Raw genomic sequence first — 26,099 nt, forward strand, 5'->3', positions numbered from 1 at the left:
CTTTCTGTCTCTTTTTTTACACAAACCGTCCAAAACATTGTAATAGGGACCACAATGGAAATAAATCTGACTTTTTTGTGATATACCTGTCATGTTTTTAAAACTGTGCATACATTTTAAAAACGTGTTTTTTTTTAACTGGGAAATAAAATCAATCAATAAACCTGTATTTACCTCAAGATGGTTTTTTAATGTCACATACACCGGATGGGGTGCAGTGAAATGTGTTGTTTTGCAGGGTCTTTCTCAAGGCCACATGGACAGATTGTTCAGCTCAGGTATTTGAACCAGCAACAATTCAATGACTGGCCCAACTCTCTAACTGCTAGGCTACCTGCCACCCAACCAAGATCACTTCCCTAACCCCCAAAACCACAAGAACAGAACCCTTGTTATTAGGTCAAGGGGACTCTGTGTTCTATCCGATCTATCTCTGCGGTGGTTGTTTGTTGTCTCACCTCCCGCTCTTCTCTTACCCTTTATATTTCCTCTGTTTTATATGTGTCCTGCTCGTCCCCATTCCATTCAGGCCTCACTTACCATCACAATGGCCGCCCGGGGAGACCCTCTACCCAGCTATAGCCCAGGCCGCTGTGGGCTCCTGGCAGCTTCATTCACTGGGCCAATCCATTGTGAGCTGTAAAGGGGTGGTGGATGTCTGGGTTGAATGTATAGGGCCCCATAGTAAAGATTCAGACCACGCTTGTTGTGTCTGGTGGATGTAAAATGGAGGACCGGGACGGTTTGGGACAGGATGGTGCTGCTATTGGTTTTATGTGCTGACTGTGCGGAAGGTGCACTCTTGAATGGACAGGAAAGCTGTTGGACTGCAATTGTGCAGAGTTAAATTTGAAATAGACAATGGAAGAAGAAATTGCCACGTATGGTGCAATGTTGTTCCAATTGTTGTACTTAGTTTCGGTATTATAACCATTGGGAAAACAACTGGTTTTGGTACTGAGTAACTAGGACTGTTGTAGTTGCAGTTCCGCCATGCATCAGGTTTCAGACAACCTTTCCTATCTTTTCAAATCTGCCAACAGATTTCTTTGTCTGAAGTGAATAATGGTTACGTTAGAATCTCTCTCTCTCTCTCTCTCTCTCTCTCTCTCTCTCTCTCTCTCTCTCTCTCTCTCTCTCTCTCTCTCTCTCTCTCTCTCTCTCTCTCTCAATTCAATTCAATTCAATTCAAGGGCTTTATTGGCATGGGAAACATGTGTTAACATTGCCAAAGCAAGTGAGGTAGACAACATACAAAGTGAATATATAAAGTGAAAAACAACAAAAATTAACAGTAAACATTACACATACAGAGGTTTCAAAACAGTAAAGACATTACAAATGTCATATTATATATATATACAGTGTTTTAACAATGTACAAATGGTTAAAGGACACAAGATAAAATAAATAAGCATAAATATGGGTTGTATTTACAATGGTGTGTGTTCTTCACTGGTTGCCCTTTTCTCGTGGCAACAGGTCACAAATCTTGCTGCTGTGATGGCACACTGTGGAATTTCACCCAGTAGATATGGGAGTTTTTCAAATTTGGATTTGTTTTCGAATTCTTTGTGGATCTGTGTAATCTGAGGGAAATATGTCTCTCTAATATGGTCATACATTGGGCAGGAGGTTAGGAAGTGCAGCTCAGTTTCCACCTCACTTTGTGGGCAGTGAGCACATAGCCTGTCTTCTCTTGAGAGCCATGTCTGCCTACGGCGGCCTTTCTCAATAGCAAGGCTATGCTCACTGAGTCTGTACATAGTCAAAGCTTTCCTTAATTTTGGGTCAGTCACAGTGGTCAGGTATTCTGCCGCTGTGTACTCTCTGTTTAGGGCCAAATAGCATTCTAGTTTGCTCTGTTTTTTTGTTAATTCTTTCCAATGTGTCAAGTAATTATCTTTTTGTTTTCTCATGATTTGGTTGGGTCTAATTGTGCTGTTGTCCTGGGGCTCTGTAGGGTGTGTTTGTGTTTGTGAACAGAGCCCCAGGACCAGCTTGCTTAGGGGACTCTTCTCCAGGTTCATCTCTCTGTAGGTGATGGCTTTGTTATGGAAGTTTTGTGAATCACTTCCTTTTAGGTGGTTGTAGAATTTAACGGCTCTTTTCTGGATTTTGATAATTAGTGGGTATCGGCCTAATTCTGCTCTGCATGCATTATTTGGTGTTCTACGTTGTACACGGAGGATATTTTTGCAGAATTCTGCGTGCAGAGTCTCAATTTGGTGTTTGTCCCATTTTGTGAAGTCTTGGTTGGTGAGCGGACCCCAGACCTCACAACCATAAAGGGCAATGGGCTCTATGACTGATTCAAGTATTTTTAGCCAAATCCTAATTGGTACGTTGAAATTTATGTTTCTTTTGATGGCATAGAATGCCCTTTTTGCCTTGTCTCTCAGATCGTTCGCAGCTTTGTGGAAGTTACCTGTGGCGCTGATGTTTAGGCCAAGGTCTGTATAGTTTTTTGTGTGCTCTAGGGCAACAGTGTCTAGATGGAATTTGTATTTGTGGTCCTGGTGACTGGACCTTTTTTGGAACACCATTATTTTGGTCTTACTGAGATTTACTGTCAGGGCCCAGGTCTGACAGAATCTGTGCATAAGATCTAGGTGCTGCTGTAGGCCCTCCTTGGTTGGTGACAGAAGCACCAGATCATCAGCAAACAGCAGACATTTGACTTCGGATTCTAGCAGGGGGAGGCCGGGTGCTGCAGACTTTTCTAGTGCCCGCGCCAATTCGTTGATATATATGTTGAAGAGGGTGGGGCTTAAGCTGCATCCCTGTCTAACCCCACGACCCTGTGTGAAGAAATGTGTGTGTTTTTTGCCAATTTTAACCGCACACTTGTTGTTTGTGTACATGGATTTTATAATGTCGTATGTTTTACCCCCAACACCACTTTCCATCAGTTTGTATAGCAGACCCTCATGCCAGATTGAGTCGAAGGCTTTTTTGAAATTAACAAAGCATGAGAAGACTTTGCCTTTGTTTTGGTTTGTTTGGTTGTCAATTAGGGTGTGCAGGGTGAATACATGGTCTGTTGTACGGTAATTTGGTAAAAAGCCAATTTGACATTTGCTCAGTACATTGTTTTCATTGAGGAAATGTACGAGTCTGCTGTTAATAATAATGCAGAGGATTTTCCCAAGGTTACTGTTGACACATATTCCACGGTAGTTATTGGGGTCAAATTTGTCTCCACTTTTATGGATTAGGGTGATCAGTCCTTGGTTCCAAATATTGGGGAAGATGCCAGAGCTAAGTATGATGTTAAAGAGTTTTAGTATAGCCAATTGGAATTTGTTGTCTGTATATTTGATCATTTCATTGAGGATACCATCAACACCACAGGCCTTTTTGGGTTGGAGGGTTTTTATTTTGTCCTGTAACTCATTCAATGTAATTGGAGAATCCAGTGGGTTCTGGTAGTCTTTAATAGATGATTCTAAGATCTGTATTTGATCATGTATATGTTTTTGCTCTTTATTCTTTGTTATAGAGCCAAAAATATTGGAGAAGTGGTTTACCCATACATCTCCATTTTGGATAGATAATTCTTGTTGTTGTTGTTTGTTTAGTGTTTTCGAATTTTCCCAGAAGTGGTTAGAGTCTATGGATTCTTCAATTGCATTGAGCTGATTTCTGACATGCTGTTCCTTCTTTTTCCGTAGTGTATTTCTGTATTGTTTTAGTGATTCACCATAGTGAAGGCGTAGACTCAGGTTTTCCGGGTCTCTATGTTTTTGGTTGGACAGGTTTCTCAATTTCTTTCTTAGATTTTTGCATTCTTCATCAAACCATTTGTCATTATTGTTAATTTTCTTCGGTTTTCTATTTGAGATTTTTAGATTTGATAGGGAAACTGAGAGGTCAAATATACTGTTAAGATTTTCTACTGCCAAGTTTACACCTTCACTATTACAGCGGAACGTTTTACCCAGGAAATTGTCTAAAAGGGATTGAATTTGTTGTTGCCTAATTGTTTTTTGGTAGGTTTCCAAACTGCATTCCTTCCATCTATAGCATTTCTTAATGTTACTCAGTTCCTTTGGCTTTGATGCCTCATGATTGATTATTGCTCTGTTTAAGTAGACTGTGATTTTGCTGTGGTCTGATAGGGGTGTCAGTGGGCTGACTGTGAACACTCTGAGAGACTCTGGGTTGAGGTCAGTGATAAAGTAGTCTACAGTACTACTGCCAAGAGATGAGCTATAGGTGTACCTACCATAGGAGTCCCCTCGAAGCCTACCGTTGACTATGTACATACCCAGCGTGCGACAGAGCTGCAGGAGTTGTGACCCGTTTTTGTTGGTTATGTTGTCATAGTTGTGCCTAGGGGGGCATATGTGGGAGGGAATGCTGTCACCTCCAGGCAGGTGTTTGTCCCCCTGTGTGCTGAGGGTGTCAGGTTCTTGTCCGGTTCTGGCATTTAGGTCGCCACAGACTAGTACATGTCCCTGGGCCTGGAAATGATTGATATCCCCCTCCAGGATGGAGAAGCTGTCTTCATTAAAATATGGGGATTCTAGTGGGGGGATATAGGTAGCACACAGGAGGACATTTTTCTCTGTTAGGATAATTTCCTTTTGAATTTCTAGCCAAATGTAAAATGTTCCTGTTTTGATTAATTTAATGGAGTGAGTTAGGTCTGCTCTATACCAAATTAGCATACCCCCTGAGTCCCTTCCCTGTTTCACACCTGGTAGTTTGGTGGATGGGACTACCAGCTCTCTGTAACCTAGAGCGCAACCAGTGGGTCCGTCTCCTCTATACCAGGTTTCTTGCAGGATGACAATGTCTGTATTACCGATTTCTTTGGTGAAGTCCGGGTTTCTGCTCTTTAGGCCAAAGGCAGATGACCTCAGGCCTTGGATATTCCAGGATAATATAGTGAAGGCTTTTTGTTCCATAGAGTGTCCAATGTTGTTGGTCTCTCTCTCTCTCTCTCTCTCTCTCACCACTAGGGTACTGACTCAGTGTGCTAATGCTAATGGCATGAATGGGAAACGTGAATACAGTATAATGTTGAGTTGTGTGGGGGAGTTGAGACAAAGGGGTTAGAAGTGACTCCTTGGTGGGGTTTTGGAGGTCAGTCAGACTGGTTTGAGAGTTTAGACCTCTTTAGTAGCTGATGGAGGCAATACATGATTGCTTAGTCTGAAGAGCCACACTCCATCCAAATCAAGCAAGTTGTAATTTTGTCGCCGGGCATCGACAGGGTCTGTCTGTGATTAGAGGAGTCTGTGTGTGTGTGTTTGTGTCCTCATGCCTCAGACCTTGGGAGGGCTGGCTGAGCAAGCCTGAGCTTGCCTTGGTGATGTCACAAACCCTGTCAGAGTTGAAGGACGGTGGCAGCGCTAGCTAGGATAATGTTTCCCTAGTCATGCATTATCAGAGCAAGTACACAAACCCCACGTCATAGTCATTATATATCTACCAAACCTGGGTGAAATGCATAACGTAAAAATACTTTCAGATACTTGAGCTGTGCTTGGTTAGTTCTGCCCAGTGCAATGGAACCAATGGAATAGTTCAAAAATAGCAAACTCCAATAGCACCTCAGTTACCTTCATCATGCATATTTGAAAGTATCTGACATACACTGCCGTTCAAATGTTTGGCGTCACTTAGAAATGTCCTTGTTTATGAAAGAAAAGCACATTTTTGTCCATTAAAATAACATCGAATTGATCAGAAATACAGTGCAAACATTGTTAATGTTGTAAATGACTATTGTAGCTGGAAACAGCAGATTTTTTTATGGGATATACAATACATAGGTGTACAGAGGCCCATTATCAGCAACCATCACTCCTGTGTTCCAATGGCACGTTGTGTTAGCTAATCAACGTTTATCATTTTAAAAGGCTAATTTATAATTTAAAAAACCTTTTGCAATTATGTCAGCACAGCTGAAAACTGTTGTCCTGATTAAAGAAGCAATAAAACTGGCCTTCTTTAGACTAGTTGAGTATCTGGAGCATCAGCATTTGTGGGTTCAATTACAGGCTCAAAATGGCTAGAAACAAAGACCTATCTTCTGAAACTCGTCAGTCTATTCTTGTTCTGAGAAATGAAGGCTATTTCATGTGAGAAACTGCCAAGAAACTGAAGACCTCATACCATGCTGTGTACTACTCCCTTCACAGAACAGCGCAAACTGGCTCTAACCAGAATAGAAAGAGGAGTGGGAGGCCCCGGTGCACAACTGAGCAAGAGGACAAGTACATTAGAGTGTCTAGTTTGAGAAACAGACACCTCACAAGTCCTCAACTGGCAGCTTCATTAAATAGTACCCGCAAAACACCAGTCTCAACGTCAACAGTGAAGAGGCGACTCCGGGATGCTGGCCTTCTAGGCAGAGTTGCAAAGAAAAATCCATATCTCAGACTGGCCAATAAAAATAAATGATTAAGATGGGCAAAAGAACACTCTGCCTAGAAGGCCAGCATCCTGGAGTCGCCTCTTCACTGTTGACGTTAAGACCGGGCGCCTGCAGGCTGAATTGTGTTTCCTCAGCGATTCACATTTCCTGCTAGGTAACCAAATGACACCTGCATCTCTAGCTGTAGCCACCGAAGCTAGGCGCTCCCGAGTGGCGCAGCGGTCTAAGGCACTGGATCCCAGCGCTAGAGGAGAGGCTTCACTACAGACCCTGGTTTGTTCACGACTGGCCGTGATCGATATCACAACTGGCCGTGATCGGGAGTCCTATAGGGCGGCGCACAATTGGCCCAGCGTCGTTCGGGTTAGTGGAGGGTTTGGCCAGAGGGGCTTTTCTTGGCTCATCTCGCGCTAGTACTCCTTGTGGTGGGCCGAGTGCCTGCAGGCTGACCTCGGTCGTCAGGTGAATGGTGTTTCCTCAGACACATTGGTGCAACTGGCTTCCAGGTTAAGCGGGCGGGAGTTAAGAAGTGCGGTTTGGCGGGTCATGTTTCGGAGGACTTTTTAAAAAAATGACAAGACAACATTTTCTGAATCTACATCTCTGAATCTCTGAATCTGAATCTGAAACCTCTTATGAAGTTGGTTTTGAAGCATATACTGAAAAGTTGATATTTTTGATTGATATTAGGATTGTCTTTTTGCCTGCAAAGTAGTTAAAATACTGTCAGTTCCACTTTAAACCCCTCAGAGAAGCTTGACTTTTGTGAGATAATCAGTAAAAGTTTGTGTATGTGGGGTTGAGGGTAGCGTAGCGGGCCTGTGTGTACGGATGATTGTATGTATGAATGGACAAAGCCATCGATCACATGACACCATTCATTCCTATGCGAAGACTCAATATTGCATTGAAACCAAATGAAGTCAGTTAAGATGGCATCTCATGGAGACATAACATGCGCATTTTGAGCTAATCCTGAAAGTGACGTTGCAGGCTAGCTCAGTGCTGCCCACTCTCATTGAGGAACTAAAGTTGAATACCAACTGGGTACTGCAGGCTGCCATTAGCAACTAAATTATCCTTATAACTTCTTCTGTGTGCAATTTTTTTATAAATCCGTTCAAGGACATACATCTGGTATATTAGAATAAATTATTGGTACCATGATTGTCTTCTGCCATTTTTCCATTCAATATAATGAGGGATCCTTTTTCTGCTAACAACGCCCGCAGTACCGTTGTCGGCCTTGAACTTCTGTGGCCTAAATGAGAGGGGGCAGTCGTTCTCCCCTGGTGTGTACTCACAGCACTGAGAGGGTAAGAGGAAACAGACTCTTCCTGTCCGCCGTTTCTCTCAGTACTACTTCAACGCAATAAGAAATACATTATCACCAGTGTCCTGCTCTTCCCCGGCACACACTGTGGGGTCATCTGGTGACCCCAACCCTCGACACACACATACATGTGGACTCTGACATTGCTTGTTCTGATATTTCTTCATTTCTTTCTTTAAATTTGTGGGATTTGTGTGTATTGTTTTGTATTGTTAGGAATTAGTGCACTGTTGGAGCTAAAAATAAAAAGCATTTTGCTGCACCTGCGACATCTGAAGAATATGTGTATGCGACCAATCAAATTTGATTTGATTTGACATGTTTACTAGAAGTCAGATTCAAGGCTCACTGACATGACCTTGACATGACCTTTCTCTCTTTTCATCCCTGTAGCCTTTCTTTTCTCTCCTCTCTTGTATCCCTTTATTTGCTTGTTCTTTGTCTCTCAGGGCTGTAAGGGTCTTTGGAAGACCACCTTGTGTGTTTGGCATCTCTTCTTGTTTTACTGGTAGTCACACAAACACACAGTGATCACTCACACGCATGAAGGCACAGAAGCACACACACACTTTTATGTCCAACAATGTCAAGTATTGGCATGAATTCAATGTCCTGTACACTCAGTGTATATCGTGTGGATTTAAAAGGAGGTTGTGTCTTATCCGCTCGGTTTGCTAGACAAAGCGGTAGCTCCTAGGAGATGTCCTTCAATCTATGTACTCTGAACATATACTTCATATTCTGAAAATGAAATCCTTTGTCTACAGCCTTTTGAATATTCATCATTTGCTGTTGGATTTTGAGTCACGGACATTATATCCTGTTTATTCATCCAAAGTCAAATAAAGAGCACAGTGTCCAAAAATAGGAATATGGATAGAAACGCAAATCACAAGTGTGAACTTTTATGATCCCCTAACATTTCCAGATGACACCAGTAGTCTCTTTGTATCCTCTACCCTCTCGTAAATAATTGAAATGCTATAGGTCACATACTGTATGCATCTCATGGATCATAATGTGACCATTTTTGTCAAGTTTATTGTCTATTTCATTTCAGCTTTTCATCAAGTAAAAGCTTGACATTTGTCATTGTGACATAAGCCCGAATGAGAGATCAAATGTCTATTCAAACACAGCCCTGACTTTGGGGTAGTTTAGTTGGGACACACACACACCAGTGATGGTCGGTATCGTTTCAGATGAGGGATGAAGATTATTTTTAATGAGCATGGTCTTATTTATATTACAGCATATTGGATGATATTCCATTCACCCAGCTCAAAGTATCATCGATAGGTCTAGGCCTCTCTAATTTTCCCTATACCCATCATGAGGTTGCAACAACCTATGAATGAAAGTTTACAACGTAGGTGCACAGGTCGAGAGACATTTGAGTAATCAAGGTGACAGAGACACATTCAATAACGCCTTGCACAATCTTGCCTGCATCTAGCTGATCTGGGGTGTAATCATTAGTCCACTCTTGCCTGCATCTAGCTGATCTGGGGTGTAATCATTAGTCCACTCTTGCCTGCATCTAGCTGATCTGGGGTGTAATCATTAGTCCACTCTTGCCTGCATCTAGCTGATCTGGGGTGTAATCATTATTCCACTCTTGCCTGCATCTAGCTGATCTGGGGTGTAATCATTAGTCCACTCTTGCCTGCATCTAGCTGATCTGGGGTGTAATCATTAGTCCACTCTTGCCTGCATCTAGCTGATCTGGGGTGTAATCAGTAGTCCACTCTTGCCTGCATCTAGCTGATCTGGGGTGTAATCATTAGTCCTCTCTTGCCTGCATCTAGCTGATCTGGGGTGTAATCATTAGTCCACTCTTGCCTGCATCTAGCTGATCTGGGGTGTAATCATTAGTCCACTCTTGCCTGCATCTAGCTGATCTGGGGTGTAATCAGTAGTCCTCTCTTGCCTGCATCTAGCTGATCTGGGGTGTAATCATTAGTCCTCTCTTGCCTGCATCTAGCTGATCTGGGGTGTAATCATTAGTCCACTCTTGCCTGCATCTAGCTGATCTGGGGTGTAATCATTAGTCCACTCTTGCCTGCATCTAGCTGATCTGGGGTGTAATCATTAGTCCACTCTTGCCTGCATCTAGGTGATCTAGGGTGTAATCATTAGTCCAACAGTTGCAAATGAACATTTCTATTGCACAAATTAAGGTATGTTTATCCCCGTTTTGTTCCGTTTGCTTCCGTTTAAGAAAAGTTGTTCAACATAATTAATACACCCCTGATCATATGCAAGCACAGTTCACTTTCATACTGCCACATACAAAAAGCATGATCCCTTTGATTGTTGTATTCCTTCTCGCATCTATGCTCTCTCCTCTCACCTTTTCCTTTGCATGTGGACTTCAGTGCAAAACACATCAGCTTTCTGTGACCAGGTGAACAAAAACTTTCCAAGCCAAACCTTCATATCATAACCGCTAGCCACTACACACAGCCTTCATCGTTGTCACCATATTAACGTCATAGTCATCATAGCTACTAGAACTAATGTGTTAGTAAACTACGATCATGCAGTACAGTATACAGTCAGCAGCAAGCACTTTAGCAGTTACTCCGGCGGGCCCCGGAGGAAATAAATGAACAAAACTTACCTTGACTTGGAAGAGTTCCAGTGTTGGATAGCCATAGTCAGCTAGCTAACATAGCATCCCTCTATGTTTGAGCCCGGTGTTTGACTAGGCTAAACTAGCTAGCTGCATTTGCTAGTTAAATAAAAATGCAACAAAATATATCTCTCTCTCTTGCTTCTCCTTCATTTCGGAATAAATTAATTTGTTAAAAACTGTTCAACTATTGTCTTTCTCTCTCTTTGAGTCAACTACTCACCATATTTTATGCACTGCAGTGCTGGCTAGTTGTAGATGAGTACTGGATTCATTCTCTGATTGATTCATTCTCTGATTGGGTGGACAACATGTCAGTTCATGCTGCAAGAGCTCTGATAGGTTGGAGGACGTCCTCTGGATGTTGTGTCTAGGACATCAACCACCCGCCTGTTCACACCGCTATCATCCAGAAGGCGAGGTCAGTACAGGTGCATCAAAGCTGGGACCGAGATATTGAAAAACAGCTTCTATCTCAAGGCCATCAGACTGCTAAACAGCAATTACTAACTCAGAGAGGCTGCTGCCAACATTGAGACCCAATCACTGGCCACTTTAATAAACAGATCACTAGTTACTTTATACAATGCCACTAAATAACGGCACTTTAATAATGTTTGCATATCTTACACCACATGTATATACTGCATTTATACCATCTATTGCACCTTGCCTATGCCGCTCGGCCATCGCTCATCCATATACTTATATGTACATATTCTCATTCACCCTTTTAGATTTGTGTGCATTAGGTAGTTGTTGGGGAATTGTTAGATATTACTGCACTGTCAGAACTAGAAGCACAAGCATTTCACTACACTCACATTAACATCTGCTAACCATGTGTATGTGACCAATAACATTTGATTGGATTTTATTTTATTTCTATGGAAGGGGGTGAGAACCACGAGCCTCCTAGGTTTTGTGTCAAAGTCAATGTACTCAGAAACTGGCTGTTCTCCAGCTACACCCTGGTGCTACCCTACAGAGTGCTGTTGAGGCTACTGTAGACCATCGCAACACAGTTTGTTTTAATCAATTATTTGGTGACATGTGAATATGCTTAGTATAGTTTTATGATTACTTTTTTAATGTTACACTATTTAAATAAAAAATGAAATTCCATGAGGAGGATTGTCCTCCCCTTCCTCCTCTGAGGAGTCTTCAATGACACGAACACACACACACACACACACACACACACACACACACACACACACACACACACACACACACACACACACACACACACACACACACCACACACACCACACACATGCACGAATACACACAGTTCGTAGGTTGTGGGTTGGTATTTAACCTCTTCCCCTGATCTTAATTGGCAATGTGGGAGGCTGAGGGGGTTTAATGACACATTATTACTGTAGAGAGGGATCCTGTAATTACCACCGCTAATGAATTCACACCCCTCACCCCAATGTGCACTGGACCAATCACTGATACACAGAAAGGGACCAAATCAATGGTACATGTCTGCACCGAAAACACAGCCCTACTGGCCAAACTGGACACACACACAAACGCAGTTACGCCCGTTCAGCAGGATCCTTTCACACAGTCCAGTAAGGTAGCATTGATTGCCCACAAAGCCACAGACTACATGCACTTAACAAACACATGCCCTCCCTCCTCTGCTCTCATCTCTCCTCCCTCCCACTCTTCTCTCCTCTGTTTGCCTGGGTTGATTGGCAGTGTCACCCAGGGTGTCTGTGGTCTAGCATAATAAGCTCCCTATGACAGCAGAGTTGGCCCGGGTCTGGCCCAGGTCTGGCATTAGGGAGAAAACACTTGTCTCTCCTCTCTTTTGATCTCATTTTCTATTTCTTCTCTTCTCTTCGCCTGAATGGGAGAATGTGTGGATCCAAATGGCAGAGAGATACAAGAGTGGGACTAGGAAGAGAGAGCGAGAGACACACACCACACCTCACCACACACACACACAGACACACAGACACACACACACAGACACACACACACACACACACACACACACACACACACACACACACACACACACACACACACACACACACACACACACAGACACACAGACACACAGACACACACACACACACACACACACATTGCTTTTTATTTTTGTCAGCGTAAACTCAGGGACACTCACTGTGAGATTGACAAAAAGACTGGACTACCACAGGAGTCTTTGATACTGAATCAGAATAAAGTCATTTTGGAGTCCTATAGATCAAGGGTTATTTTTCACTCTGGCCCCACTTCCAGTATTGGGAAAAATCATGTTTGCGCCACGTCTGTTCACGCCCTTCTTGTTGGTGGAGAAAATTGAGCAGGTTTAAAGCTTATGTCCTGCAATTCTACACATTTTGTCATGGGGTGCAAGGAACATTTTTTTGCAGTATACATTTTGCCATGTCTAATGTGTATTCATGTAATATTTCAGTGACTAAAAAATTACAACAATATCTTTGTTGTACCTAAAAAAAAACAACTAAATAAAATCAAAAATTAGCTGTCATGGGCTACTTGATCTGAACATTTCTGACAAGTTATAAATAGCTCTCTAATGTATGCAATGACTGACATGACAAGAGGAACTGATGTTGCACTACCCAAAATCAAAATGGTACCTTGTGCATTCTACTATTAAAACTTTCAAAAGTAATTAAAGCCAGGCTGAGTTCCTATAAGAAAAATACAATTAAATGTTATTTTATTTTTCTGAGGGGGGGGGGGTTCTCCTAATTTGCTACAGTGGGGTGCCGTACAATTAGCTGACCCTGTAAAACAACACATTTCACTGCACCTCTGTATGTGCTTCCGGTGTATGTGACAACAAAACATATTTTTCTCTTTTCCCACTCTCTCTTCTCTATCTCTTCTCTCGTATCTCATTATCTCTCTCCTCTCTCTCTCCTATCCCTCTCCCCCTGCTCATCGAACAAGCTCTTACGGCTCCTCACCCCCTCTCTCTCCCCCCTGTTTCTCTCGCTCTCCTCTCTCTTGCGTTCCCATCCAGCCTCGGTGGAGATCTCTACCATGGCTCTGTCTGTTCTTTAGGGGCCAATTTGACTGTTCTAGCCTGCTGGCAGAGCACAGGGAGGTGTGTAGTGTTAGTGGCTGTCCCCTGGCCCTGCCATGCTGCTGCTATAGAACATTGCTTTGCTTAGCTGACATGAACAAACAGCACGTAGCTCTAACCAGCCTGTGACAGAGCAGAACATAACATGCTAATATGAACACACCATTATGTTGGCACAGACAGTAAAAGACAATGCTCTTAATTTGCTTGTCTGTATGGATTTCGCTTGTTGTGTATGTGTGGGTACGCGTGTGTGTGCATCTCATGTCTGTGTGTGTGTGTGTGTTTCTGTATGTCTTCCTGTCTGCGTTTATGCAGAGTGATAGGCCTAATGTAGTGCTCGTGGGCTCTAGATGCTGTGTCTTTACCCCCAGCAGTCCCAGAAGGATCCAGAGAGGTGCACCATGCTCTTCAGAGTCACTTCAGAATGCTAATGCACGACTGCTGATTAGGCCTACACTCTGGAACACTGGAACACTCTGGAACCAATTCCTGCCTCCCTGCAGCTTCATGCCTGTCTCACTGAGAAGCACTGCACTTGGGGAGGGGGAGGCACTGCTTAGCTTACACATATGTGCACACACAGACACACACACACACCCAGGCACACACACAATAGTACATGTGAGACTGATACCTTACCTGTCAGGGGTAGGTTTGGTCCCACAAGACCCAATCAGTTTTAATTAACCCCTTGTGTGTGTGTGTGTGTGTGTGTGTGTGTGTGTGTGTGTGTGTGTGTGTGTGTGTGTGTGTGTGTGTGTGTGTGTGTGTGTGTGTGTGTGTGTGTGTGTGTGTGTGTGTGTGCGTGTGTGTCTGTGCATGCGTGTGTGTGTCCGTGCGTGTGTGTGTTTGTACATAATGTGTGTGTGTGCATGAGTGTCTGTGTGTGCTCTCTCAGGCAGGCTCTACCTGTCATAGCTTACTCATCTAATTCAGCTCAGCCAGGTTTGTCATCATAAAACCATAGTCCTGCAAACAAGCTCTTCAAAAACATCTTCTACCATGACCATGTTGATGTGGTCACTATAAGGCAAGTTGAGGGACGACACCTGATGTTTGGCATAATGGCCTAATCACACCCCACACAGGTGACCAGTCAGTTCATGCATATTTAACCAGCAGGGGATTAGTTTAACTAAGGCCTGACAGATAGAGTTACACACCACACAGTCACCCTTATGTAATCAGAGGTGCTTTCCCAACAATGGAGTGAGATCATAGAGGTCATGATCAGGGTCAGAGAGATGTAAATGATTTAGACTGGCCTGTTTTTTGTTAGCAGCGCTGCTTATGCTACTGATGATGATGGTGGGGATGGATTGTGTATGTATGTGTGTTACATGCCTGCGATGTGTATGTGTGTGCGTAGGCAGAGCCCAGTATAAGGTGTACCGTAGCTCTCATGGTGTGCCAGATGCCAGGCTTGACAAAGCAAAGCCCAGCCAATCAAATAAGAGCCCTAGGCAGTGTATATAGTCTGAGAGAGAGAATGGAGTGTGTGTGGATGGCAGGGAGAGAGAGGCTCAGTGTAGGGCCTTCAAGAGGATAACACAGTTGGTATATAGAAATACAGGCACACACATTGAACCTTTATTGAACTAGGCAAGTCATTTAAGAACAAATTCTTACTTAGAATGACGGCCGACCCCTGACAACGCTGGGCCAATTGTACACCACCCTATGGGAGTCCCAATCACAGCCAGATGTGATGCAGCCTGGATATGAACCAGGGACTGCAGTGACGCCTCTTACACTGAGATGCAGTGCCTTAGACCGCTGCGCCACTCGGGAGCCCCACACATACACACATTCTACTGAATTTGTTGTTGTTGTTGCAAGAGTCTCAAGAAGTATTATACAAGCATTCATTTCATTGTCTTGATAATATCCACCATGACTTTCTCCACCATGACTTTCTCCACTATGACAATCTCCACTATGGCAATCTCTACTATGACAGTCTCCACTATGACAGTCTCCACCATGACGATCTCCATCATGACAATCTAACCATGATTGACAGTGTATCTCTGTGAAAAGCCAAAAGAAGTGTCTCAAGAAAGGCGATTTGACCCGTCTGCTACTGCTACACTCTCCAGTCAAAGCCCATCTACATCCGTTCTCGTGGTCTACCTGTTTAGTATTACATTATTCCTTCATTTAGAATGTTGGTTGCTTTGGTAGTTTTGTAGTGCAGAGTTCATTCCGTGAATAGATTGAGAATCTGAATTCCAGAGGGACAACGAGCGAGAGAAAACCTCCCAGGAGATGTATGTCTGAGGAGTGGAGAACGAAGAAACTATACAGCAGACACAATACGGGACAGTCTGGGCACAGACTTGTTCTCTGCTCTGCTGCTTGGCATGGGGCAGTGTGTGTGTTTGGCATGGGGCAGTGTGTGTGGCAGAGGTCCAGGAGGACTGAGTCCCTCTGGTCCCTCTTGTCCCCCACGTCTGTGCCCAGTTTACCCACCCCAGACATGCTGGCCTCTGGCTGGCCTCCTCTCTAAAGCCAGCAGCCTGTAGTCTCATAGGCCCCCCTCCCTTCTCTCCCCTGAGCAGCCAGTTTAGTCCCATAGTACCCAAAGATCATAGTGACCACAGGGAACAGAAAGGAATGCCTTTCACTGACATGGGCAGTGGCAACACACACCAATACCCTCTGGAAAACAGTCCGGGGGACTCCCTGGAAAATAGTGGCAATTTTTCCTGAGCGAACACCAGTTCACACACTCAAAAAACACAAACCACCAATGCACACATCACTATGGCATATACCAACTCCATCATACACCACAGTCCATTGCACTACCTCATCAGACTAGAGGCCAGTTATGAGACCTGACTGGACTGATACTTTACACAATTTGATAGACAGAGAGGATCTTCTACAATGAGCGAGCACTATAAGCTATTCATGAGATTCATGAAAATAAATGTCATGTCTCTGTTTCCCATTTCAAGCTCTCGGTTCTGCAGCATATAGATAACCCCATAACTACTACTATACAGTGGTTCAATGGTGGCACCAAATTCCAAATCGACCCCCAGTCCCTAACTGCTAGGCACTTGATACCTGAAAGTATTTCATAGGTATATTCATAATGTGTTAATAGTGTTAATAGTGTGTTAATAGTTTCACCTTGACCCCTATTATACTAGTTGGTGTTTTTTTCACCATTTTGCTTCCATCGTCTATATGCTTTAGTTCAGGTGCCTAGAATAGCTAGGGGTCGATTTAGAATGGGTGGTTGTCGTCTTTGACCAAAGAAGAAGTTATGAGACACAGCCCTTGTTAATCATAGTCACATAGACAGAAGGGTTCATTGCTTCAGGAAAGCTTTTGGGTTTAGCTTAACAATAACATCCCTAAACCCCATTCAACACAGCCTGCTGAGAGCTTTAACATGTAATGTGTTCTGGACAGACAGACACATGGACACACGTAGACATGTAGGCACACACACACGCACGCATGCACGCACACACACACACACACACACACACACACACACACACACACACTCGGACTACAATTTTGGACACAACGACCTTGTACGTGCACGGTCTTTCATAATGTAAATCATTGTATCACAGGAACACAGCAAAGCACATGGATGAAAAGAGCTAATATTGTCAAATGGAACCTAATTTACATGTCATACATAAACATAAACCTATTAGAAAGATCGTTGAGGTGTATTTCCTATCTTAGCCACTCCCCTCCACTTTTCAAATTCCCTCCTCCTGTCCTGTATGTGTTAGGGGGGTCTGTATGCAGCCCGCTAATCAGGGTTTGTCCATGGATTGCCAGTCGGGGCTATAAAAACACACACACACACACACACACACACACACACACACACACACACACACACACACACACACACACACACACACACACACACACACACACACACACACACACACACACACACACACACACAGTGCCAGAGAAGCTATAAAGTAGCGTAGCATTAGCCCACTGTGACAGGCGAGTCTTGTTCCTGGTCTTGCAGTCACAGCGTCCGCGTGCTGGGCAGCGCTGGTCTCAGAGCCAGGGTGAATAGAGCTGCAGAATCCTGCCTCCATAGAGATAAGGTTATCTATTCAAACATGGGGGCCAATATTTAAACCTCACACACACACACATTTACAAACCCCCCCACACACACACATACATACACATAGACACACATCAAGGCACACACACACCCTCACCACCACCATCATCATTATCATTAGAATAAGCAGGACTCCTGGGAGACTGGAACATAATAACTGGTACAGGCTGGTGTGTAACTGATATAGCATAGTTATCATCAGCTCTCAGGAAATTGTGAAATCACGTAACCTCACGATTCTGTCTCTTTGCACAGTCCCTGCTGTTTCTAGGAATCTGAGTTATTTGGCTGATCCCAAAAGATCTTTACTCCTGAACTCCAACTGCAGGGAGGGAGAACCAATGGGATTGGATAATCCACATTTTTCTCCCCTTTTTTGCCTTTTTCAATTAAAAAGAGATTTGAAGGGAGAAACCGTGTGTGTGTGGCGCAGACATAAAATCCTTGAAAACTGTTGCTCTTAGTTCAAACCAACCTGGTTTGAGAGAATGTTCTCTGGATATAGACTTGATCGACATAACTGCTGAGAAACATTAACCTTTCAAATGAAAGAATACAGCAAAATTAGACAACTGGAAATAGAAAATAACCCATATGCCTTTCGTCATGCTCCAACTGCAAGAGATTTCTATGTTTAGCATCTGAACTGAGAGAGCAAGGTTTCCTTTCACATTATATTCTATAAACTTTCCACCTGTACATAATGCTCCTTCCTGTTCAACCTCTATTCACCAGCTCATAACCTAGCCTAGCACTGATCCTGGCCAGATCACATCGACCTACGATACTGGCAGAGACCTCACAGAGTTATAGGTATTTGTTCAATGTGATGTTGCAATTCTGAGAGACCAGGCTAGTCTGGGCCTGACCAAGAATGAGATATTCTGTATCTTCTCATTTATGAACAAGCTGTTCTTGACCCTTATTGACCAATGGATTGCATCTTTGACTTTCACATGCAATATGGCAAACGAATGAGATAAAACATCTAAATTGACAACATTTATTGCATTGAGGCATGATTGCATTTTTAACAACTTATAAGAGTACAAATAAAAACAACAGAATGACATTGAAGACATTGTATAAAGGTTGATCTGATCTTCACCATTGACTCAAAAAAAATCAAACCTTTCTAGAGCACAAGCCTTTTCATTGGTTCATCCGTTTTCCCAAACAACATACCATTTTAAATTAATCATCCTTTCAAAAAAACAGTCCATTGTTGTTAATTTATATATTTATCGTGGTTTGACGTAATCAATCAAAAATCAGTAATCATTATCACAAAATGGAAGCCAATCACCCAGTGAGAGAATTCAGATTTCCTCAGTATATCCTGAACAGAGTCATTAATAGAGTTCAATCAAATGTAAGATTGGCAGAAAAATGGAAAACTTGAACAAAACCGTCAGTGCCTACGAAGGCTGTGGTGTTGCTGTCAAATGATGGTGTGTGCACGCTGAATCTGTGACATTGCATGTTTTATGGAACAAGGGAAAATAGCATTCTGATGCACAGCAGAAATATTTTATATCCTCAAACATACCTGTTGTCACTCAAAGTGCATATGCTTGGGTATTCTGATTGAGGCATTTCAGTTCATTTCCGTCCCTCTTTCTGCTTTGCCATAGCCTATGACACACGACACATGGCCATCTAGGCTCTTATCGTAGACTCTAATCGATATATATATATATATATATATTCAATTGATTACTTGAAAAACACATTGAAATTGGATCAATAGGTTTGACTATGACCCAACACTAAGTACTGCATTTGACTTCATTGACTTCCCTAGTCAGCGATCAAACCAGAAGTATAGATCTTCATAAAGTCATAAACATACAGCATAGATCTCTCAAAAACATAATGCAAAAAAACAAACAAGAAAAAAATACATTTTATGTATATAAGATTTCATGAGGCTAATGTAGAAAAATAGTCATCTGTATGTAGGTCTGCCCCACAAGCCAATAGAGTGCATATCTGTTTGGAGTGTGGAGCACATAGCAGAAGGTAAGCCCAATAGTGTTTCATTGTCTTGTGAAACAAATACAACATGCTCCTTCAAACCACAACAACCCAGTCTTTAACCATAGTCTGAAGGAACTGCATGGACAGGACATGAATGACCAGCAGTCTTCTGAATCCCCTGTCCCAGCATTTACTATAAGGAAGTCGTGGCTAGGGCCTGAATCCCTTGGCTAAGGGGTGGCGTAAGCATTGGTTCAACAGTGGTTGGTTTGTCACAGGTAGGCCTCAGCCCTCTCCCAGGGTTGTATCTCTGAGAAGAATCCTTCACACAGACCAAAGCCCTGATCCAGAGTCTGAGGGATGGCCTGCACGTCCTCCTTCATCTCCTCCCAGGGGTGCACCTCCTGCTGCTCTGGGAACAGAGTCACCTCCTCAAACTGGTGCAGGTGGGTCTGTAACAACTGATCCTGGTTCAGCTGCTGTTGTTGAATGTAAAGGTTCCCTATGTTACTACTATTACATCCCACTGAGCCACTCAGCTCCATGTAGCCATAAGAGTCATGGGTCTGGGTCTGGTTCTGGGTCTGGTTGTCCCCCTCTCCACACCACCTCCCCAGCCCAACAGAGTGCTTCTCCTGCAGGGTCAGATCCAGCTCGCAGCCCAGGGAGCTCAGAGCAGTGTTGATGTCCAGGTCTTCGAATGTACTGCAGTTTCCACTGAGGACATCGTCAAACACAGATGCAAGGTCAAAGTCTCCCCTCAGAACTACATCTGCACTGTGGGCCTCTGTGGCTAACAGTGGGGATTTGGGTGTCCCCGCCATCTTGCTGTTTTGCCTTGGAGAAGGTTGTTTACGCTTGTTGCCGGCTCCAGCTCCTTGGTAGTGGTAGCCATCTTGGCCCTGCTGAGTGGCTCTGTGGTAGCCAGTTTCCTGGTTGTGTAGGAGCTTGCTCTGCCTGTGGGTGTTGTAGTGGCTGGAGGACATTCTCCTTCTCTTGAAGACTCCGTTGACGAACATGTCAGCGTACTGAGGGTCGATCTGCCAGAAGCCTCCTTTCCCTGGTTCATCCTTCTGCCGCGGAACTTTCATGAAGCACTTGTTGAGCGAGAGGTTATGGCGGATAGAGTTCTGAGAGGGCGAGGGGAGAAGAAACAAATATGTTAAATCCATGTTAAATGTGTATTTAATTTAATATAATGTATGAATGGTGTGTGTGTCAAATAGAGAGAGGTAGAAAGAGAAAGGCATTGAAGGTAGAGGCGGAGGAGGTATTGTTGTTGTTTGTGTAGGAAAGCAAATGCACCTAATGAGGCTTTCTAGTGTAGAGTTCTGTGCAGTTCAAACATGATCAGCCGTGCTTGGCTGCCAAGGGAGCTCTCACAGGGATCCTCATTAACACACACACACACACACACACACACACACACACACACACACACACACACACACACACACACACACACACACACACACACACACACACACACACACACACACAGACACACACACACACACACACACACACACACACACACACACACACACACACACACACATCCCTGGAGCAGTATAGCACTTGTGCTTGGCCCCCTGAGAAAGAAGCCTGACAGAGATTTCTTGGAGGGTAGAAATTGCAGAGATGTTCTGTGATTTGAAATGTAAATGAAAATGAATATGACTAGGCTAGTCAAGCTGTGTCATACATAATAGAATACAGTGTAAGTTACTGTTAGACTAGATGATTATGAGAAATAATAGGATAAATGGGTTTTAAATGTATGTTGTATAAGTGCATTAATATTCTTACAAACAAACAACAGGTTTAATATGCATGTGGCAAACCTTCTGCTCCCCCTTCTCCCCCTCTCTTCTCTCCCTGTCACCATTTAGCTAATCAATAATAGAGAGACAGAGGAGAGCCGGGTCATTTACCTGCCAGCTGGGCTCAGCATGTCTGTAGTAGCAGAAGTTGTCTGTGATCCAGTTATAGATGGTGGAAAGAGTCACCTTGGGCTTCTTGCTGGCCTGCATGGCCATACAGATGAGAGAGGCATAGGAATAAGGCGGTTTGACTTTGGGGTTCGTTTTAAAGTCAATCTCCTCTGGTGGGATGATCTGCGTGATGTGGTGGTTGAGGTGAGGGTAGGTTGTGGTTTGGTGGTGTGGATAATTCAGCAAACGCGCGTCGGTGGAGTTACTGCCAGAGGTAACGGGGCTCCCGAGGCAGAGAGGCATCCCGGTAGCGGCCGTGTCCCCTGCTGGAGGGCTAGACGGGGAGTCGGTGCCCGGGGGGTACAGGCGCTGGTGGTAGGAGACCAGGTGCTGTGAGGGGCAACCGGAGCCGGTGCCGGTGGATCTTTCTGAGTTAGTGCTGAGGATGGAGAAGTTCTGAAGCCAGTGGAGGCTGGTCAGGCTGTCGTCCAGGTGCACTGACCCGGCTGCGGTGTCCTGGTTCTCCGGCTGTAATTTCAGACATTTCTCCTTAAACTTGGAGGCGATCTCCGGACTCATCAGGACAGGCATTCTGAGCGTGACGCACGAAACCGTCACCCGCAAAAATGTGAAAATTTTGTAGGACTGTTCAATGCGATGATGCTCGGGAACAGTTTGCACCTGTTGCAACCGTCTGTCGATCCGTCCCTGTGCTCTATTCCCAAAGGACTTCAGCGAAGCACTATCCTCTGCGCAACAAGAGTAGAGGGGGAAGGCTCACCAAAGTAGGATCCAGCTGTTCATTTAAAAATCCATCAGATTATTTCATCCATTTCAGTCGTTTTGGCATAATCCTAATTATTTAATTCCCGGCCAGTTGCTTTACGGAATGATACATGAAAAAGTCTGGGTGCTGGAAGGTTTTTGGATGCTCATAATAAAAGGTGGAGAGACTGCCCACAAGCCCTTTAAACGTATTGGACGTCTCTGATTGGCTGGTTCCTTTCTCTCCAGGTTTCACTTGGCTTGTCAGACACTGCTGACGTTCATGGGGATATGAGGAGCGCGCTGAACTGCATATTCAACCTCGGAATTGATGTAGCATACGAATAATTATATCCACAGTAGGCTAGCCTATGTTAAAGGGGGAAATCATCTGAAGTTGTTATATCAATTTCTGGACGTATAAATGATATGTAGGCCTACCAATGGATTCTAAAATGATATACATACATGCCTCATGAGCTTAGTTCAACTGTAGTAGCCCCTCGGAACCAGAAATATAAGCTTGTTTTACTCCAATATTGGTAAACAAAGTAAATGTTAACAAACACTATATAGCCCCAAAACATGGTTAAAACTATAATTGTGATATCATGGATGGTCAGTCCTTGCATCCATAGCTCTGTCTATGAATTTGAGAGTGGTTTCATTTCTCTGCCCAAGCTTTTTACCGAAACAGGGGCGGGGAAAACGCTTTCTTGTAGTTTAAATTGATTATTGCCCCTTTTAGGTTAAATCTCGGAATACAAAAAATACCACAAAATCAACAACACTTGGCCATCTCGTTCTTCTTTCCTAAAGGCTATTGTTGTCCCGACCCCAAACGTCATCCATAACCCGTTGAGAGCGATTTGGCGCGACAGTCCTCCCGTGGAGCGCTGAAACGCCGCGCCACATGTCCCGCGCTTGCACTGCACTTTACCCTCAATATTCCATACATTTAGTCCACATTTAATAACTAACCCCTTATTTACTGTAAACTATCAAATAGCTCCATTCAACTGCAGAGGGAAATATGAGAAGAAATTCCTACACAAGTGCATCAAACTATAATAAAGCATAGGAATATGAATTGTTTTTGTTTAGTTTAATTTAATTTACATGGCATGAATATTGGTCTTCAAACAACATAATGGTTTTGAAATAAAATCCAAAATGACTCAAGTTGTACAATTCAAATGTTATTTGTTACCTGCTTTGTAAACAACAGGTAAACTAAAGGGAAGTGCTTAGCCTACTTACAGCCCTTCCCAACAATGGAGAGAGAAAGAAAGATAATATAAATACAAGGTAACAGTAAACATGTAATCCCCAACGAATGGGCAAATTGAGATAACTGAAATGTGTTCGTGTGTGATGACAGATTATCCTTGACATTAACCAGATACTCAAGTGGCCTCTCTAACAATGAAAATAAACGTCTTCAAAAATGGAGGGCAGTTAGTTACCCTGGGTACCAGTCTCTTTAGCTAATCCACCCCCTGTACTCCATGTCATGTGCCAAAGAGACTGGCCTTTTTGCCATCTTCAAATATGAACATTTTCATTAATCAGTTCGATGAGAACAGAGGATTTGATTAAGCAATAAAGCTTGAAGGGTTGTGGTAAATGGCCAGTATACCATGGCTAAGGGCTGTTTTTATGCACAGTACAACGCGGAGGCCTGAATACAGCCCTTAGATGTGATATGTTGGCTATATACCACAAACCATTAGGTGCCTAATTGCTATTGTAGACTGGTTACCAAAATAATTAGAGCAGTAAAAATAAATGTTTTGTCATACCCACGGTATATGGTCCGATATACCACGGCTGTCAACCAATCAGCATTCAGGGTTTGAACTACCCAGTTTATAATCAATTGACTGAAATCTGTGGTATATCAGACCGTATATGGGTATACATCAAGGACCATTTCCATTTGAATTGGTCTTGTAAAGGTTTGGGGTTGAAGGTAGATTTACACATAATATCTGTCTTGGAACAATTGGCTTTGTAATAAGATAGTTTACCAAACTCTTCAAGCAATGACAGGAGGACTGGAATTTAGTATGAGGGGTCTTGGAGATAGAGAAAGACATCATTTGCATATAATGATGCAATATGGTATTCTTTTCCAATTGTAATTCATTTAATTTGGTCATGTGCTCTAAACATGGTGGCAAGGGGTTCTATGACCATAGCAAAAAGTCCTGCACTGGCCAGACAGCCTTGCCTTGTCCCTTGAGACAACAGGAAGGGGGGGGGGGGGGTGTTTTTTTTTACTACAGTACTGCCATTGGTGAATTATAAAGATTTTGAATCCATGAGATAAAAATTGGATCAAAATTAAACCTTGACCATACAGACATAAGGTAATTCCATTCCACTCTCAAATGCTTTTTCAGCTTCAAGGGACACTGCAACATTTGGGGTCTTAAGATCATTAGCATGAAAAAGAAAGACTTAAATTAAAATATACTTAAATGAACAGACGAGAGACGACCCTGCAGAAAACCAGTTTGGTCTGTGTGTATGTGACGGTAGGCGCAGAGTTAATATTTTAGCAATCAATTTATAATCAACAGAAAAGTGACTGGTCTATGGGAGGAGCCCAATGTATGATCTTAATCTTTATTGTTTCAGTAAAGTAATAGCTGCAACATGTAAAGCTGTTTTTTACTCTAGACAGACCTTGATCATAGGAAGAAAAAGAGGCATCAACCACTCAGAGAATTGCCTATAGAATTCTATAGGTAACCAATCTAATCCCAATGCCTTTCCATTTTGGAGGGAACCCATAGCATCTGATAGCTCCTCAGTAATAATGTCTTGATCTAAATTTAGCCTTGCTTCTTTAGGGCTAGGCCCCTTTTTTCTCCACTTGCTGTCTGAATGACGTGCCCAAAGTAAACTGCCTGTAGCTCAGGCCCTGAAGCCAGGATATGTATATAATTGGTACCAATGGAAAGAAAACACTTTGAAGTTTGTAGAAATGTTCAAATAATGTAGGAGAATATAACACAATAGATATGGTAGGAGAAAATCCAAAGAAAAACCAACCAGAATTATTGTTTTTGAGACCAACCTTTTATAAATTCAAGAGAAAGGTCATATTGAAATTTAGCTCCCTGGATGCAATTCCTATGGTTTCCACAGGGTGTCAGCAGTCTATGTTCAAGGTTTCAGGCTTGTAACTTCAAAAACAAATAAGAAATATCAGTTTTAGCAGAAGGACACAGTCTTGGAAATTCGTGTTTACGTGCGCTATGAAGACATTACGCACCTGCTAAAATCGGTTTGCTATTGAACATACTTCTTTCCGTAAGAAATATTATAGTTTGATTACATTTTAGGGTATCTGAGGAGTAACTGGAAATGTATTTTGACTTGTTGAAGCAGAGTTTCGGATTCCTTTCTCTGCATGATGAACGAGTGGATTACTCAAATCGATGGCGCCAACTAAACTGACTTTTTGGGATATAAAGAAGGATTTTATCTAACTAAACGACACTACATGTTATAGCTGGGACCCTTTGGATGAAAAATCAGGGAAAGATTTTCAAAAAGTAAGTGAATATTTAATCGTTATTTGTGAATGTATAAAACCTGTGACAGTGGAAAAATATTTTGATTTGGGGCGCCATCCTCAAACAATCACATGGCATGTTTTTGCTGTAATAGCTACTGTAAATCAGTCAGTGCAGTTAGATTAACAAGAATGTAAGCTTTCAGCCAATATAAGAAACATATGTACATACATGTTGAAAATCCATATTATTTATGATTATTTAAATGAATTGCGCGCCCTCCAGTTTCACCGAAAGTTGTCCCGGGACCTCTAGCCCTAAGTTATAAAGTT

The 26,099-nt window shown here is 43.0% G+C and overlaps 1 protein-coding gene across 1 annotated transcript; it reads right to left on the reverse strand.

Moving 5' to 3' along the window:
• Positions 1-18,550: 18,550 nt before the first annotated feature.
• foxj1b (forkhead box J1b) lies at positions 18,551-22,369 on the reverse strand. The gene is made up of 2 exons (XM_036955995.2): positions 21,476-22,369; positions 18,551-20,671 (listed from the first exon to the last, which is right to left on the reverse strand). The coding sequence occupies exons 1-2, from the start codon at positions 22,064-22,066 to the stop codon at positions 19,814-19,816; spliced, it is 1,449 nt and encodes a 482-aa protein (XP_036811890.1). The 5' UTR covers positions 22,067-22,369; the 3' UTR covers positions 18,551-19,813.
• Positions 22,370-26,099: the final 3,730 nt, after the last annotated feature.

The sequence above is a fragment of the Oncorhynchus mykiss genome, chromosome 20 (genome assembly GCF_057628025.1).
Source record: "Oncorhynchus mykiss isolate SJ-2025 chromosome 20, ASM5762802v1, whole genome shotgun sequence".
Classification (NCBI taxonomy): Eukaryota; Metazoa; Chordata; class Actinopteri; order Salmoniformes; family Salmonidae; genus Oncorhynchus; species Oncorhynchus mykiss.

Coding starts and splice junctions, on each gene's coding strand:
- foxj1b (XM_036955995.2), bottom strand. CDS start 22,066: ATGCCTGTCCTGATGAGTCCGGAGATCGCCTCCAAGTTTAAGGAGAAA. Junction 20,672..21,475: donor ATGCTGAGCCCAGCTGGCAG/GTAAATGACCCG, acceptor TCGCCCTCTCAG/AACTCTATCCGCCATAACCT.